This window comes from Neolamprologus multifasciatus, chromosome 20 (genome assembly GCF_963576455.1).
Source record: "Neolamprologus multifasciatus chromosome 20, fNeoMul1.2, whole genome shotgun sequence".
NCBI lineage: Eukaryota > Metazoa > Chordata > Actinopteri > Cichliformes > Cichlidae > Neolamprologus > Neolamprologus multifasciatus.
The window spans coordinates 14,258,725-14,275,096 of record NC_140458.1 but is presented as its reverse complement, the minus strand read 5'-3'; the positions used below and the strand labels follow the sequence as shown (position 1 = coordinate 14,275,096).

The window sequence follows — 16,372 nt, the reverse complement described above, 5'->3', positions numbered from 1 at the left end:
GAATACTGAGTTGCATCCCAAGAACACCATACCTACTGTGAAGCATGGGGGTGGAAACATCATGCTATGGGGCTGTTTTTCTGCCAAGGGGACAGGACGACTGATCCGTGTTAAGGACAGAATGAATGGGGCCAAGTATCGTGAGATTTTGAGCCAAAACCTCCTTCCATCAGTGAGAACTTTGAAGATGAAACGAGGCTGGGTCTTCCAACATGACAATGATCCAAAACACACCGCCCGGGCAACAAAGGAGTGGCTCCGTAAGAAGCATTTGAAAGTCCTGGAGTGGCCTAGCCAGTCTCCAGACCTCAACCCCATAGAAAATCTGTGGCGGGAGTTGAAAGTCCGTGTTGCTCGGCGACAGCCCCAAAACATCACTGCTCTTGAGAAGATCTGCATGGAGGAATGGGCCAAAATACCAGCTACTGTGTGTGCAAACCTGGTAAAGACCTATAGTAAACGTTTGACCTCTGTTATTGCCAACAAAGGTTATGTTACAAAGTATTGAGTTGTATTTTTGTTATTGACCAAATACTTATTTTCCACCCTGATTTACGAATAAATTCTTTACAAATCCTACCATGTGAATTCATGGATTTTTTTTTTCACATTCTGTCTCTCACAGTTGAAGTGTACCTCTGGTGCAAATTACTGACCTCTGTCATCATTTTAAGTGGGGGAACTTGCACAATCGGTGGCTGACTAAATACTTTTTTGCCCCACTGTATATATATATATATATATATATATATATATATATATATATATATATATACACATACACTTTTTTTTTTTTTTTTTTTTTGGGGTCATGACTTTTTTCTCAAAACTATTAGAAAAAAAAAAGTCAGACAAATTAAAGGAAAAACTATTACAGCAAGGGGATGTGTTATAATGCAAAGGAGGGCATTCTTCTGGCGGAATAGTTTTGATCTACTTTTCCCGTCAGAGAGAAAAGTCACTGGGGTCTTTATCTGATGAAGCATAGGATAGAAGTCTCAAAGACTCAATGGCAGAGTGTACTGAAGAGCTTCCGGTGACACTTGACAGCCTAAAACCTTTTTTTTGTTTTTGGTCATCTAATGATCCATACGGTGTACAAATGCTCTTAAGTTAATAAAAGTTCAATCTGGCTAATATTACTGCAAGAGGAGGTGTCATGTCTTCATATTTAAACAATACACCCCCGACATTAAAAATCACCTGCCTAATACTGTGTAGGTCTCTCCTCATCCACGAAAACGTCGGGCTTGCCGAGGTGCACGCTGTAGGAGCTTGTTTCGATTAGAATCTGGGGATTTTGGACTTCTTGGGCTCTCTGTCATGATCCTTCAGCAGTTTTCGATTTAGCGCTGTGAGGTGCAGTGTCTGGCCATCAGGCAGTGGTTTTGCCTTGAAGTAGAGCGCTTGGCAAGCAACAATATTTAGGTGGGTGGTAGGTAAGTAGCATCCACTGTTCTAGTGCCAGAAGCCAAGTTTCTAACATAACATTGCATTGAAATAAGTTAATCAGTGTTACACACTTCACCTGTCAGGGGTTTTAATGCTGTGGTTAATCTGTGCAGTGTTCAATCACACAGTTAGTGCTTGGAGGAAACAGAGCTTTTAAGTGCTGGCCACTAATATCTCCTGTAAATGAATCAGTCGCCCACAGTTAGATGGTTGTTGGCTAACTGATAAATGATTATTACCTTCAATTTGTAACATAATTCAACTCATAATGATCAATTATGTGTAATAGAGACTGGTGAGACTGAGCAAATGAGAGCATAATTACAGAACTGCCAAAGAAATTTATAATGTAGTTTTTGAAATTCATGGACATTTTCTGCATAAACCTTCACCTGCTACAGATACATGACTTACGTATAACAAGTTATGGGAATAAGTCCTTTCTAAAAAAAATAAAAGCAGTCTTTCTTTCTCTGTAATGTTATCTAAAGAAATAGAAGAATATAAAGTATGTCAAGTGTACACCACTGCCATGTTGTTTCACAGCAATTCACAGTTAAATGATTTTTCTCGGACTACGCAAAAACCAATCAAAATGTCATGTATTGTAATTTGAAAATATACGTTTTCCAAAGCAGCATGGGTCGGCAGCATGTCAACTGTTTTTGACCTTTTTTGAATAAGCCATTGTAACAACAACTCTATACTAAAAGAATTTGAAAGCAGATATTAGTCATTGTTATTGATATTTCTCCAAGAGACGTAGGAGCATGGAGCCTAAAAAAAGAAAAACTGCCCACCAGAATGCCACAGAAAGGGAGCCCTTTTCTTAAAATATCACACCGTCTCGCAGGGGCTGCTTGCTGTGTGCTTGGTTTATTACGACAAAGAGGGCATAGCTCATGCTGCAAACCCAGCCAACTACAGGAGCCAAATGTAGCATGCTTGTGTAAACGCTGTCAAGAATGTGGCAACATTTTAAGACTGTACCATTATCTACTCCGCTGACTCAAATTCAAACTCGACTTTAAGTCAAAATGCAGAAAAGCTGTCACTGATTGCGTGCAAATCAATGACGGTTTGAACAGGTATATATCTGTTCAACTGCTCATTAGCATAACTGATCAACTGATCATGACAGCAACTCAATGCATTCAGTCATGTAGACATATTCAGAACCTGAAGTTTAACCACTTTTTCAGCTGTTGTTGTAAGACAGAATAATACCCGGACACTATGGCCAGCTGAAGTTCAGACTGAGCATCAGAATGGGTAAGAAAAAGGTGATTGAAGTGACTCTGAATGTGGGATGGTTGTTGGTGCCAGATGGGATGGTTGGAGTATTTTAGAAATTGATGATCTACTATGATTTTCCTGCACAAACATCTCTGGGGTTTACAGAAAATGGTCTGATAAAGAGAAAATGCCTTGTTGATGCCAGAGGTCAGGGGAGAATGGCCAGACTGTGTTGAGCTGACAGGAAGGCAAACCATTTGTTGCAAGGTACGCAGAAGAGTATCTCTGAACACAGGAGATGGGTTAAACACTGGGCGCCACTGCTGTCAGCTAAGAACAGGAAACTGAAGGAACATTTTAAAGCAAGCTGGACAATAAAAGATTGGAAAAATGTTGCCTGGTCTAATGAGTCCCAATTTATGCCGAGACATTTGGATGGTGGGTCAGAATTTGGCATAAACAACAAAAGCATGGATCCATCACACCTTGTATGAACAATTCAGGCTGCAGTTGGTGTAATGATGCAAGGGATGTTTTCTTCGCATACTGTGGGGCCCTTAGCACCAATTGAGCGTCGTTTAAATGCCTACCTGAGTATTGTTGCTGAGCATCTCCATCCCTTTATGGCCACAGTGTACCCATCTTTTGATTGCTGCTTCTAGCAGCATAACACACTATGTCACAAAGCTCAAATCATCATCAGACAGTGAGTTCTCTGTACTCAAAAGGTCTCCAGAGCCACCAGATCGCAATCCAATAGTGTAGCTTTGGAATGCGGTGGAAAGGGAAATTTAACATCATGGATTTGCAGTTGACAAAACTGCAGTAACTGTTTTTTGCCATTATGTCAATAATAAAATAATGCTGAATACCTATTAGAGAGGTGTAATAATAAAGTACATATAAACAATTGATCTACTAATCGGAAGGTTGGTGCATTCTAAATATCCTTGGTCAAGATCCTAATCCCGAGTTGCTCTCTGATGAGTATGAATATTCGATAGAAAGCACTTAAGCATGGAAAGAAAAAAGTGCTTGTATGAATAGGGGTGAACGAGGCATGTTGTATCATGCTCTCCGAGTACTCAGATATAGAAAGCACTATATAAGAACTAGTCTTTAGTTTCTGTCACAAGTTGTGTTTATCTCCCCTGTAATACACACAGACACATCATCATTGAAAACATGTTTAATGCTGCACCATGTTCTCAAATAAATGGGACTTTACACCATCTTTGAGGCTTTACAAATAGTATTACATTTTATTAATATATTTTCATAAAACAAGTTTAAGACTGTATCAAAAACTCAGTAAAAACATTAGATTTTTAACCATTTTTTCTTATGGTGATATCAGATATGAAATGTACATAATTCACATATTATAGTGGTTTCTTTGATCCCCCATCATATTGAGAATTTCTTTTGTGATGGGCAGGTAAACATTTTATACCCTCACAAACTATAAAGTCTTTTTTTATGATTGTGATCATAAATCTAGACATACAATTAAAAAATAAAATAATTTCCCAATCTGCCCCCTCCCCCCCGACTAGGTTTACTGATAAAACACTGACATTATGGAGTGGTTTAATTTCACAGGCACACAATTATGTACATCCCCTTGTCCCCATGCCTCATCTGAACTGACAACAGGCAGTGCACTAAGCATAACAGTGCAACACCTAGAGGCAGAGCAGTGATAATACAGTACTCTTACACCCACCCGCCCCCACACCAACAAAACCAACTGAATATAAGACAGTGGATCCAACTCATCGGGTATGTCTCCATTTCTCATACTGTTCTAAAGCACAGCATTCCTATGGCCCCTTTGTTATCTTTCCAGCATCCCTACAAGGTTTGCCTCGTGACCGCAGACATCTCACAGGCAGATTCAGTGGCACAGATGAACAAAAATAAAATAAAATCATTTGTTTTGTAACTTAATTAGGCTACAGCTACAACAGGCGTGATCAGTGTAATGTTCTTTTGTGATCTAGTACCAGAGGAATTTCAGTCATGTAATGAGTTCAAGGATATATTTTTTTCTTCTCCTCCTCATTCGACCACCACGTAATGCTTTCGGTTCTGCGCAAGACACATAGTGCAAGGTTTAACAAGAATTTGCATAAGTGCAACATTTGCATGTTATTGTCGAGAGGGAGGCAAAAAGCATAGAAGAGAACAGGGAAAGACTCATGTCTAAGAAACAAACTAATCTTTTGTGTAAATAAAATGTTTCATGCTTTCAGTTTGGCATTATGGATTTCATTCCCCTCTAGAAATAACAGGTGCAAAATCTTAGTAAACCTAGCCGAAAAGACAGATAAGAGTGATATAGAACTCATAAAGATTAACATTGTGAGGAAGAGCCTCAAGTCTGTTGTCATGGTGACATCTGCTCAACGGCCCTGTGGGCTTCATTTTTTCCTGCTTCTTTATTATTTTCTATACAATAGAAATAGTACATCATTGAAGATAAAATTGACTCCTCTTGGCAAGAACAGACAAAAAAAAAAAAAAAAATGTAAGAAGTCAAAAGCAGATCTGAAGGACAAAGAAAAATTAAACAGTTTTCCATCCATTCGCCCTGTGCCTGTAGTTGAATTGTATGATGTATTGTCTTATCCATGTTGGTGAGATATATGATTATGGTTGCCTGCTTCTCTATAAAGTCAAAGCCATTTCATTAAACATGTAAAATTACTCGTGTAGTAATTCGACAAGCATCCCTAGATTGCACCTGCTTTCAAAACTCAAAGCCCCTGGTGTGCGTTAGGGAGGCACATAGGGAGGAGGTGACCTGTACGCGGTCATGTTCTTAGGGCGGGAGCCTTTGCCCTCTATGGGCACAGTAAATGGTGGGGGAGGCTGGTAAGGTGGGGCATTAGGATCATCATCTTGATAAACTGAATATTCCTCCAACAGATCCTGGTTTAGCAGGGTGCTGTGAGGGCCAGACATGTTTGGGTATTCTGGAGGAGGAAGTGGGGGCTTTTCCTCCTGGAGGATAAGAGGAATGCTGGAGGACGGTGGTGACTTTGAATCATCCAACTCATCTGCAAATATTATTGGAACGCCCTTCTTGATGAAAGTTGCTTGCTCCTCTATGGTCATCTTCCCCTTACGCTTCTTGCGGTAACAAACCATAGCAATGATTCCAGCGATGAGCAGCAGGGCAGCTACTACTACAGCAGGAATGACAGTGTGCAGGTAAACGTCATCAGTGCCCTTAATTGGATCAGGTGAAGGCGTAGCTGTAGGAAGCTCAGGCATTGGCACCTCTCCTGGTGGAATGAATGTGTATCGTTGGCATTTATTGGTGCCACGAACTGAGATGTTAATGGGTTTGAATTCAGGCTCCATGGCTTTGATAAAGACCGCTTTAGGGGTTCCTTGGGGATCAGCAATCCTGTTGCTGAGAATTGTGATCTGGTCCTTTGGACAAGGACTCTGCTGGAGACTGTTATTGGTCCATTCCACAACAATTGAGCCCCTAGTGATGCTTCTTAAGGTCACTGTGCTGCTGTTCCGATCTCCCAGGGCGTAAGCCAACTTCTTAGTCAAAAGAATCTTTTTATGTACATCATTGCTTAAAGTGGTGGGGTCACCATGAAAACGAGCAGCAAACATTACTGAAGGTTTGTTATTATTAGACCAGCGATGGACTCTAACCTCAAACGCATCCATGATACTCTTCCCCCCTTTGTCAGTGGCTAACATGAAATACTCATGATTCCCCTCATGTTGCTCCTCTGGAAGGCCATACAAAAGCTGGATAGTGCTGTTGAACTGGATCCAAGATGTTTCAGTTACTGGTTCTCTGGGTGTCTTCTTTAAAGTCAAACGCAGCTTATCAGTAGTACCATCCTCTCGGTCATAAAATGCGTCAGCAGCAATCTTAACCTCGAAGTATGTTCCCACCCATGCAGTCACCTGATCAATGGGGTTGCGGATCTCTGGAGTTGTATTAGAGTCCGGAGCAAGAGAGAGAGCTGTTGTGCGCCTAGGTGGTTTAGGAGTTGTGGACTTCGGTTCTCGGGGAGGTGGAGTCGAGGTTTTGGGTTTCTTAGGTTTTTTTGTGGAAGAGGGCTTGGGTTTTTTAGTGGTGCTTGGTGGTGTTGGCACTGCAGTAGCTTCCACAAAAGTAGGCCGGGTCATGGTAGGTTGAATGGGGATAGTGCTTGTAGTTCCTAGTATTCTGGTGGGTTGGGGAGGTCCAAAGACAGGTGTGTGAGCTATCTGATCCCTGACCCTCATGGTAGGCTTGACTGGAAGGGGCAAAGGGCCTCTGACAGGTGGAGCAGAATTATCAGTTGCTGGGGCGATAGAGGGTGATGTTGGAGTGGGAATAACACGTGAATATGGCTCTTGGTTAATAGTTGGAGGAAGCAGGGAGGGCACTGGAGTAGGAGTATTGTACAACTGCCGCCTGACCCGTCTGACTCCCTGGGGCTTTTTATTAACAATGTGCCAGCCAACCACTGGATAGCCCAGCCTAGCTGACATAGTCCCATCCTTTGCTGAGGATTGGACACTGCTAATGTCAGGAACGCTGCCCTGGTCAAGAGCACATCCAACTTTCCATGACAGTAGGGCGCCATTTTCCACCACTTTCTTTGCATTTCCTGGTCCAGCCATGAAAGCAGACATGTCAAATAAGCGGTTGTTGACAACAGGGACCACCCTCATGTGTTCCAGTGGCACATGAGAGAATTTCCTCATGTTGCCCAGTAAGCTGGCCCTCTGTTCAGCAACCATCTTTGTCAAGTCAGCATCCAAGATGACAGTAAGGACAGTGACAGGCTCCTCAGAGCCACAGGTGAAAGGCTGCAGGCCACCAATATCAGACTGAAGTGTGATTAGGGGTGGCTCAGTATCTGCTCGTTCTTCTGGGTATACTTCAATAGAGAAGACTGTACTGGGGAATACTTGGCTACTAGTCTTCTGACTTTGCTCCTCACCTGACACCATGATATGATATACACCTTTATCTTGCTCCAGAGCCAAACCTCTGAGAATGCAGTTCTCTCTGTCCCAGTATAGCCAGGAGGGTAAAGTCTCCCTTCCCATCTCGGTGAGCTTCAAGAGGGAAACAGGAAAAAAACAAAACACGTCATTACTATTTTTTTTTACTACAAGGATAATTTTGAGATAAAAATTGAGCACATTCATTGACTGCTCCATATCAGAAGTAGCTGCAAATTACTTTAAAAATATACAAGGATTCAAGTAATATCAAAATTACCTGGTCTGACTAGCAGATTAAATTCTATGACACAGAACAAAGACAGACAAGTATATTTGAAGTAGTAATTAGAAGATTCATAGTCTTGTCTGAAAACCTGTGCATCAAAATATATGTTTTTTTCTTTCTTTCTTTCTTTTTTTTTTAAATATTTCACGTTGAACAAGCTGCCAGTAAACGGGACTGTCATTCAGTTCAGTTTATCAAATCCTTCCAAACATGAACAGGAAGCCGAGTGAGCGTCTATTCATAATAAGAACTGTGAGTCATCACTCATCATTTTGAGTTATTACTGTATGACAGGATATCATTCTGCATCACCACTTGGGCCAATAATAATCTCATCTCATTCGTAAGTCTGACTTGAACAAATTGCAACAAAGTCAGCTTCAATCAGCAGTGATACAGTGATCAAATCTGAAGGGTAAATGGGATACAAGACAAATCTCCACACCGACTGAAATTCAAGGCGAAGAAAAGAGAGACAAGACTCAGAACAAAAAATAGGTAATGTGTTTAATTTTGTTTCCTCAACCACACTTAAGTTCAGTTATGCTTTCATTAGAGGCCCAGAAAAAACAAAAATTTAACACACTTTTCTATATAGCTTTCATTTAGTTTAGTATAAGAATGAATTTTAACCTTATAGGGGAAAAAAAAAATTAAGTTGTCTTTTTTCCTCCTACACTACATCCACACTGAAGAGGAATTATTTTCCATTTTTTATTTTCCAACAAATAAAAGGAACTCAAATCTACTATGCAAACTTTATTAGTATAGACTATTTTCGTTACCATTTGTACAGCAACATTGTTTTTTTTCTTCACAGAGAAAGATTTTTTAAAAAAATGTTAATTTATAATTAATAACATGCCACATATATCACCATTAGATTCATCTCAATGATTTTTTTTTTTTTTTTTTTTACCTGCACACTGCAGCCTGCATGGGCACGTCCTGGTGGTACCTTCAACTGGAACACCTGGCCCACAGTTGCTGAGGAGTCAGGGATACTGGTGTGCACTCCCTCATTCTTTGCAGAGGAATCTGGGACAGCTGTGGGCGGCCCTTCACCAACTAAGGATGCTGCAGCGTTGAGCTCAGAGAGCACAGAGGACTGCATGGATGCCTCTAGTTCCACAGATATCATCTCCACAAGTATCTCTTGCTGTTCTGGTACTGTGCCCTGAGTCAGGGTCGCCAGAAGCCCCATTATCAGAGGGATAGTCCTGCACGAAATAAGCCTGCTCCCCCCAGCATCCCCGCAGCTCATGTCTCTCCGTTTATAGTGCATAGCAATAGGCCTTTGGGCTACCCAACAGATGTCTATGAACAACTGAAGAGGCCACATGCACTGAAGTCAATCTGATGATATGCTTGACAGTCAGATTCCTTAGTGATTGGCTATGCTTGAAAATGCAGCGGTTTCTCTTTGTTGTCCTCTGTGATCCATGAAGAGATCTTTGGCAGCCTGCTAGACAGCCATGACATCTGGCTATATAGAAAAGAAAAAAAAAATGAGGGCAACAAAGTGGAAACATACATAAAAACATCAGTGTAAACATACATCTATTATTATAGGTTGCGTGGTAGTTTCTGCAGACATCTATTATGGTGGGGGTTTTGGCACTTGTTTACCAATTAATATTAATGTCCATAATTCTTGGTGTAAATATATGTACTACACAGTAGAGGTTCCTGAAAAATTGCTCAGTGGAAAATAAAAAGGATCTGCTATGACACTTCATTTTTCCATTTATTTATAATGCTAAATCAGCAACAGAAAAAAAAACTCAATGTCTCACTCTGTCACTGGTCCACAGCCCAGCTTTTAAGAAGGAACCCAGAATTAATACATAATGACATATCTCATAAAATACACTGAAACCACCACAAATGCCCATTACATTACACATCTGCCAATCCAAAAAATTCACTTTCTGCCAAGAACCCCCAAAACACTATTTGTCTTATTTTATTGATATGCAAATTACAGCTATGCAACTTTAAATCTGCGGTTTATGGTGTAAAACGTCAACAATTTTTAAGTTTTTTTGATATATTAAATGTCTGACATCTTAATTTACAGCTCTCCATGGAGTCAAGTACTGTCAAGTCTTATGCATGGCCTAGTGAATGAAAAGGATTTGAAACGGTATTAAGCTTTCTCACTGTAATCTAGAGCCACAACATTATTCAGGTAAGTTCCCAAATGCATTCTTCTTCTTTTTTAAAAAAAAAAAAAAAAAAAGTTCAATAACAATGTAAAATAATGTTAATACATTATTAGAAAAAAAAAAGTTGATCACCTAATGATCTTTACTTCTATGCCACGCCATTTTGAGTTATAGTGAGCCTCATGAGATGAAGGAGTGTCAAAGGTTGTTTGTCTTTGTTGTAAATTTTAATTAGATGCCCTGGGGTTGGAATTAGAGTCTCCATTGTGCTGACCTAGCCAACCCCAATCCTGTAACACTCAAATGGGCACAGGAGGGTCAGCCGTTTGCCCAGAATCCTAATGCTTAACTCGCACAATGTATGACGTCAACAGACACACTCCAATATATTGTCAAATAGTGGCTACACTTGTCCCTCACTAGAATCCCTTTATGTTTAATCTAAGCCATAGAAAAACAAACCAACAGTTAATACATAAATTGCACATTTATCAATGCTTTATGCTGTCTGGAAAAAAACTAACAATAAAAACAATATTACCGGGATGATTCATACAAGAAAGCGCATAAAAACTAAAAAGGGCAGCCGTGCAATGAAAGGAAAGGAATGAAAGGAAACTCACAGGAACACATCACAAAATATATACACAAGTATTTACTTTACATTGGTGGGAGCACAGGCTGTGCATTATTGTTTTGCAATAAGCCATTAAATTTAATGAACATAATGAAAAGTAATCATTACTGAAATCATCCATGCATGAAACTATGGTGTACCTGTAAACTGAAATGCAGCAGCAATAACTCTAATGTTCAGATTTGATTGTGTCCCTTATTCGCTCTCCTTTAAAAAGCATTAAGACAATCTATAACATATTTAAACTTGAATCTCTTTGAAGAAAAAAAAAAAGAAAAAAGAAATTATAGTTGCACGGTGGTTAGCACTGTTGCCTCACAGCAAGAAAGTCCTGAGTTCAATTCCACCATCAGGCCGGTGTCTTTCTGTGTGGAGTTTGCATGTTTCCCCGTGTTTGCGTGGGTTCTCTCCGGCTACCTCCCACAGTTCAAAGGCATGCAGTTAGTGGGGTTAGTTTAATCGGTAATTCTAAATTGCCCCTAGGTGTGAATGAGTGCAAATTGTTGTCTGTGGCTGTGTGTTAGACAGATTGGCGACCTGCCCAGGTGTACCCTGCCTCTCGCCCTAAGAAAGCTAGGATAGGCTCACCCCCCACCCTGAAAAGGATAAGTGGAAGAGAATGGATGGATGGATAGTTCCTAAGAATAACTGTTACTTGCTACTACATCACTGACACTCAAACACCTGGTTGATCAATTTTATGCAAATAAGACAACCTATAAAATTTGTACCCATTCTTAGTTCCTACTGTTATCCCCCCCCCCCTCCCCCTAAACTCCTTACACCCATTTATTAAGCCTTATTTGCAATTTGTGTATTCTAACTCAGCTGATTAAACAGCTGAATGGATGTATTTTCTCTACTGGAAGGTTTTCAATAGAAAGCAATGTTGCAGGTGGGAGTGATCAGAATCTCAGAGGGAACTGAAACAGCAAATCCTGCACATTATTTGCAGACCTCTATCAATTTGCTCATGTCACTGCTTAAAAAAAAAAAAAAAAAAAAGGAGAAAATTGGAACATCCCTAAGCCAACACCTCTTTTTAAGGTGTTAATAACATTTATAATATATATGCACATATATAATAACCTTTATAATATCACCCTGCAACTAAGAAGGCATTTGGATGGGATATTTACTTGACTAAAGATACCGTGTTGCCTTTGTGATCTAAGTTATTCTAAACACATTAAATGTTTAATTTTAGTGATTTGCTTTAAGTAACTAAAAAATGTTCTTCAGAAAAGCCAATTACGAAAATAACAGTTTACATTACTGTAAAATTTGTAGCTCGAAATATTGTCATTACTTTTGTGGCAAATTAATACCCTTTTCCTGTTACCCCGTCAAAATGTTACAACCAACAACTACTGTTCCACGTTTTAAATATAGATTGTTCAAGTTCTTTTTACAACAAGTGCACATTACAGTAGTTTTCAAGTCAACCAATGCCCCAATGAGACTAAGAGAGGACAACCCTCAATTTATACAGATATATAGATACATTACATATAAGACTATTTTTGTTTGCTTGTTTTGAGCTAATACCATGTGACAACTAATCAGGGCACTAAACAGCCACACATGAACAACTCCAAGTACATATACTACAATTACCAGAAAGCTTTAGGTTTATATATGGAACAAAAAAAAAACACAACACAACAAAAACTCCAAACCTAAATGTAATAAATTTACTGACATGTAAATTTGGTCGTATTTGAGGTTGCTGAAATTGCATGTCTAGACTGTTACAAGCATAACTACCCTGTCTCCCAATTGCGGTTGGATGAATGTCTAAGATAAGATAACACAGTATTTAGAGTGAGAGAGTTTGAGTTACCCCATTTCACTCTAATCAACAAAAGGAAACTTTAAAACAACCTTCCCTGTGCTATAAAGTCCAACAAGAACAGTGAGATTACATCCAACACTAGCACAACTTTATTTCCTCTTTTGTTTATGGTGTGTCTCACTCTGATTTGGACTGTTACAACTACACTGCCAAATGGGCAAATGATAATATACAAGAAAAATTCACATCCTGTATCCCCCGCCAGCTTGCTGAAGAGACATATCAGAGGAGGAGCATTTTATATACAAAATATATTTACACAAAGGCACTTTAAAACACTAGTTTAAAGAAAAAATGAACACAATGGATTTGTTCTTCAAATATGAAGTTTGGCGCCTACTCCGCAAAAGAGTACTGAGTCACACCACACCTAACACATAAACCAGGTTGAAACATGTTGCTTATCTGGGATTTTTATCTGAGTCAGTTCAGTGGGATTTCAATCCCCTGTCCCTCTCCCCCAGTTCTCTTCTGACTCCAAACCCAGGCAGTCTCTTTAACACACATACATCTTGAATTGACTGCAACATGCAGGCTGAGTGTAAAGACAAAAGGTACTGCTTGAGCTGTGTATCCATCTGTGTCCAAAATGTAAAACACAAACATTACCATGAAAACAGTTTACACCCATAAGCCTTATTTAGACTGAGCACCACACCTCACCTCAGGCTGCTGCCACACACAAATGGGGGGGGACATCTGAGCATCAAAGTAAGCTCTCCACAGTGTGACCTAGATTTTAATCACGTTCAGTATGTAGGAAGTTTTAAATAAAAGTCAAACGACATCTCATTAAGAAACATTAAGCGTTTCAAATCAATGTGCATTTGTAGTGTTCCAACACGCTGTTCAAATGAACAACTAAACGGCTTTAAAATTCAAATGTGTGCATAACAGGGTGTGTTTAAGATGAATAATCCTCAGGACTAATTAGGATGTGTCATTTCAGGAAAAGCCCAGCAATCTAAACATTGTTTTATAAAGAGATTACTCATGAAGCCTGGGTCTCTGGTGTTCAAATCATTAAATATATCAAAAATAAACTAAAGTGTTCTTCATCAAAGCGCTCATTCAAAAAGAAAATAAAACCTATTCTGGCTTAATTACCTTTCCCATTGCACATAAAAGAGTATAATTATGCACCATTGTTACAGTCAAATTTTCTTTGTAGCAGCACTGGGGCCGAGTTACATATACTCCTTAAAATATTTAAAGGATACTTTCGAAACCCCAGCATTAACCCAAACCTCATTAAATTGTTCTGTTTTATACACATAGCGGAGCCAAATACATATGCTACAACAAATCATGTTCCTATGACAACTGTATAAATGCTTGAAAACATCAAAACCTCCCCATTTCTATGATAAAGCCTTTTTTTAAAAAAAAAAAACTATGGTAAACAAAGCAATGACACAGACTTGAGCGTGGGTGATTTCTGCCCATTTCACATTGAGGCCCACACTAGTGGGGCGACGACACCGTTTAACAGCCGTGGTATCCATGCAGTCTGCAGTTCAACAGTAGTTAAAACTTGAAAACCATCAAAAATAATTAGGGCTCCGATGCACAGTGGCACTCTGGGCCAATTGAATTGACGTACCACATCCAGCAGCCTCTAGATAGTGCATGAGCTGAATAACAAACATATCCACAAGACAAGCTTGCTTTGCAGTTGGATGTTTCCCTTGTGTTGCCCTCCACTCTGTCCAACAAAGTAATGAAATAATGTGGAAAGAAAACACAAAATCGGCCTTGACTGAGTCAAAGTGTAACCTGTCGTGGTGACCTGCGAGCAACTCGTTTAACGCTACAGGAAAAACTACTGTATGCTGTCAAACGCAGGAAGTCAAATCACACTTTTTTTTTCTGTAAATGAATTCACAGCTCTGTCATGCACAAAGACGCAGTGGAGTTTCAGGAGAAAAACAGCAACTAGCCAAATATATTTTAATCTGGAAATTGGTACTTGTTCAGATCTAGGTTACTGATTAATTTTCCTTCAGTCGTGAGAATTCATTTATGGCCGAGACTACTGATGTTTGTGAGGTTACAACCCGCAAAGCAAGGTTAAAGCGAAGCTAACAAGCTGGTATAACGTCAAAATTCGATATTCACCCAGCTTTAATAGAAAGAAAAAGAAGAGGAAAAAAAAAACACTCAGGCTAAAAGGAAATTAGCGATGTAACAGATGCATATACTGCGGTCGCTTATTTTTTATTTGTGTGTGTGTGTGTGTGTGTGTATGCGTTTAGTTAAAACACCTAATTTACATGTTTATAGGATTGTTAGTAATTTTGGGTAGCCAGTTATTGCCCTGGAGGTAGTGTCAGCTAAGTAACTAAACGTTGGCTACCGGGCCCCGTTTCCTTTGCCCCGTTTCCGTCGGGCTCGGTAGACGAGGCCTTTGTAAATGACAACGCCGCCTACGACGTTCAACCTTGATAAACCATTTGGCAACCCGCAGTAAATAAACTCCACCTTGACTGCAATACAAGCCTCTAAAACTGCAGTAAACGTATAATCGAGGAGCCGCGATGCGTGCCATCCTGAGCCCGTCCATCGCTAGCTCAGGGATGCACCTGTTCTATTCTAGGCGGACCAGAGCAGCGAGCTGCTGCTGGGGCATTCACCACAGATGCCCGACTCTCGCTCTCGGAAAATAAAAAAAAATTAAACAAAATAAACGCCGCTAATCTCAAATTCGTACACGACAAAAACTAGGCTGCATGGCAGCACGCTCCATAAGCCCCCGTCCGAATACATCAACTCACAAACACTAAAATCGAAGAACCGGACCGGGGTTTGGTAGCCACCGAATGGGCTAACTAACAAGCTAACAGCAGTAGAGTATAGTGGTGACAAATATATCTCTTTACCTGCCTCGTCGGCCGAGAGGAGTTCGTGCCAGTTCTACAAAATGCGCCCATTTAAGTAAAGACGACGAGGCAAACGTTTTTCTTAGTGAACTAGTGAAAAAGCAACGGAACCCCAAAATTCAAACTGACCTTGTTAGCGAGCTAACGTTAGCTAACTCGCGCCGTAATGTCTCCTCTTCTACCCTGAGAGCGCAGCGAAGACTTCTCAAATGCCATAAAACATGCGCTTCCCTTTGAGCGCCACGGGAGGAAAAAATAAAAAGTCTAGTATCGTGTGAATAGGGTACCTGGGCACAGTCAAGGTAACATATGTCTCCCCTCTGGGTTGGTAAGTCTACAGACACTTCACAGCTCTGTGTTGTAATTATGTCGGTTGCTACCCCTCCCCGGCTGCCTCGCTCTATCCTTCTCTTACACAGGTCTACAGGTTGAGGCCGATCGTGTGTACCAGCGTGACTCCACCTCCCTTTTATTTGGAGACGTGCAGGTGAACGCAGAATAAAGTGATGCAGGACAGTATGCAGCAAAACACAAGTTTTCCAGTAACCTAACCTCACAGTGTTGCTTGCGATGCAAACTTCAGTGAGGGCAAGTATTTCCCTGCAGAGCTTTGTTTTATTTTTATGACAATGTGCCTCTCTGATGATGATTAAAAAGGCAAGTGCAGGTATTCCCACTTGTACTTTTGTTCTGCCGTGAATGTACCCTTTTAACTAACACTCTTGAAGTGATATATTTGACTTTCTTTCTGTGCTTTATAGCAAATATTATGGGGTCATTGCAACGAGTTGGCAAAAATATCTAAACTGTTGCGGCAACAGTTTAGATAGATATGCTTGTTTTTCACTGGAAACTGGTCAGATATTTTAAGGCTCACTCGTGGTC

At 40.1% G+C, this 16,372-nt stretch overlaps 1 protein-coding gene across 3 annotated transcripts; it reads right to left on the bottom strand.

The window, feature by feature from the left end:
* Positions 1-3,787: 3,787 nt before the first annotated feature.
* LOC146494636 (dystroglycan 1-like) lies at positions 3,788-15,950 on the bottom strand. Of its 3 annotated transcripts, none has more exons than XM_085145016.1 (3): positions 15,488-15,950; positions 8,868-9,434; positions 3,788-7,773 (listed from the first exon to the last, which is right to left on the bottom strand). In XM_085145016.1, exons 2-3 carry the CDS (start codon positions 9,288-9,290, stop codon positions 5,467-5,469), a joined length of 2,730 nt encoding a protein of 909 aa, XP_085001142.1. In that variant the 5' UTR covers positions 9,291-9,434; positions 15,488-15,950; the 3' UTR covers positions 3,788-5,466. The 3 variants fall into 3 exon arrangements, with proteins under 3 accessions (XP_085001142.1, XP_085001141.1, XP_085001143.1); XM_085145015.1 differs by having other exon boundaries at positions 15,617-15,950; XM_085145017.1 differs by having other exon boundaries at positions 15,775-15,950.
* Positions 15,951-16,372: the final 422 nt, after the last annotated feature.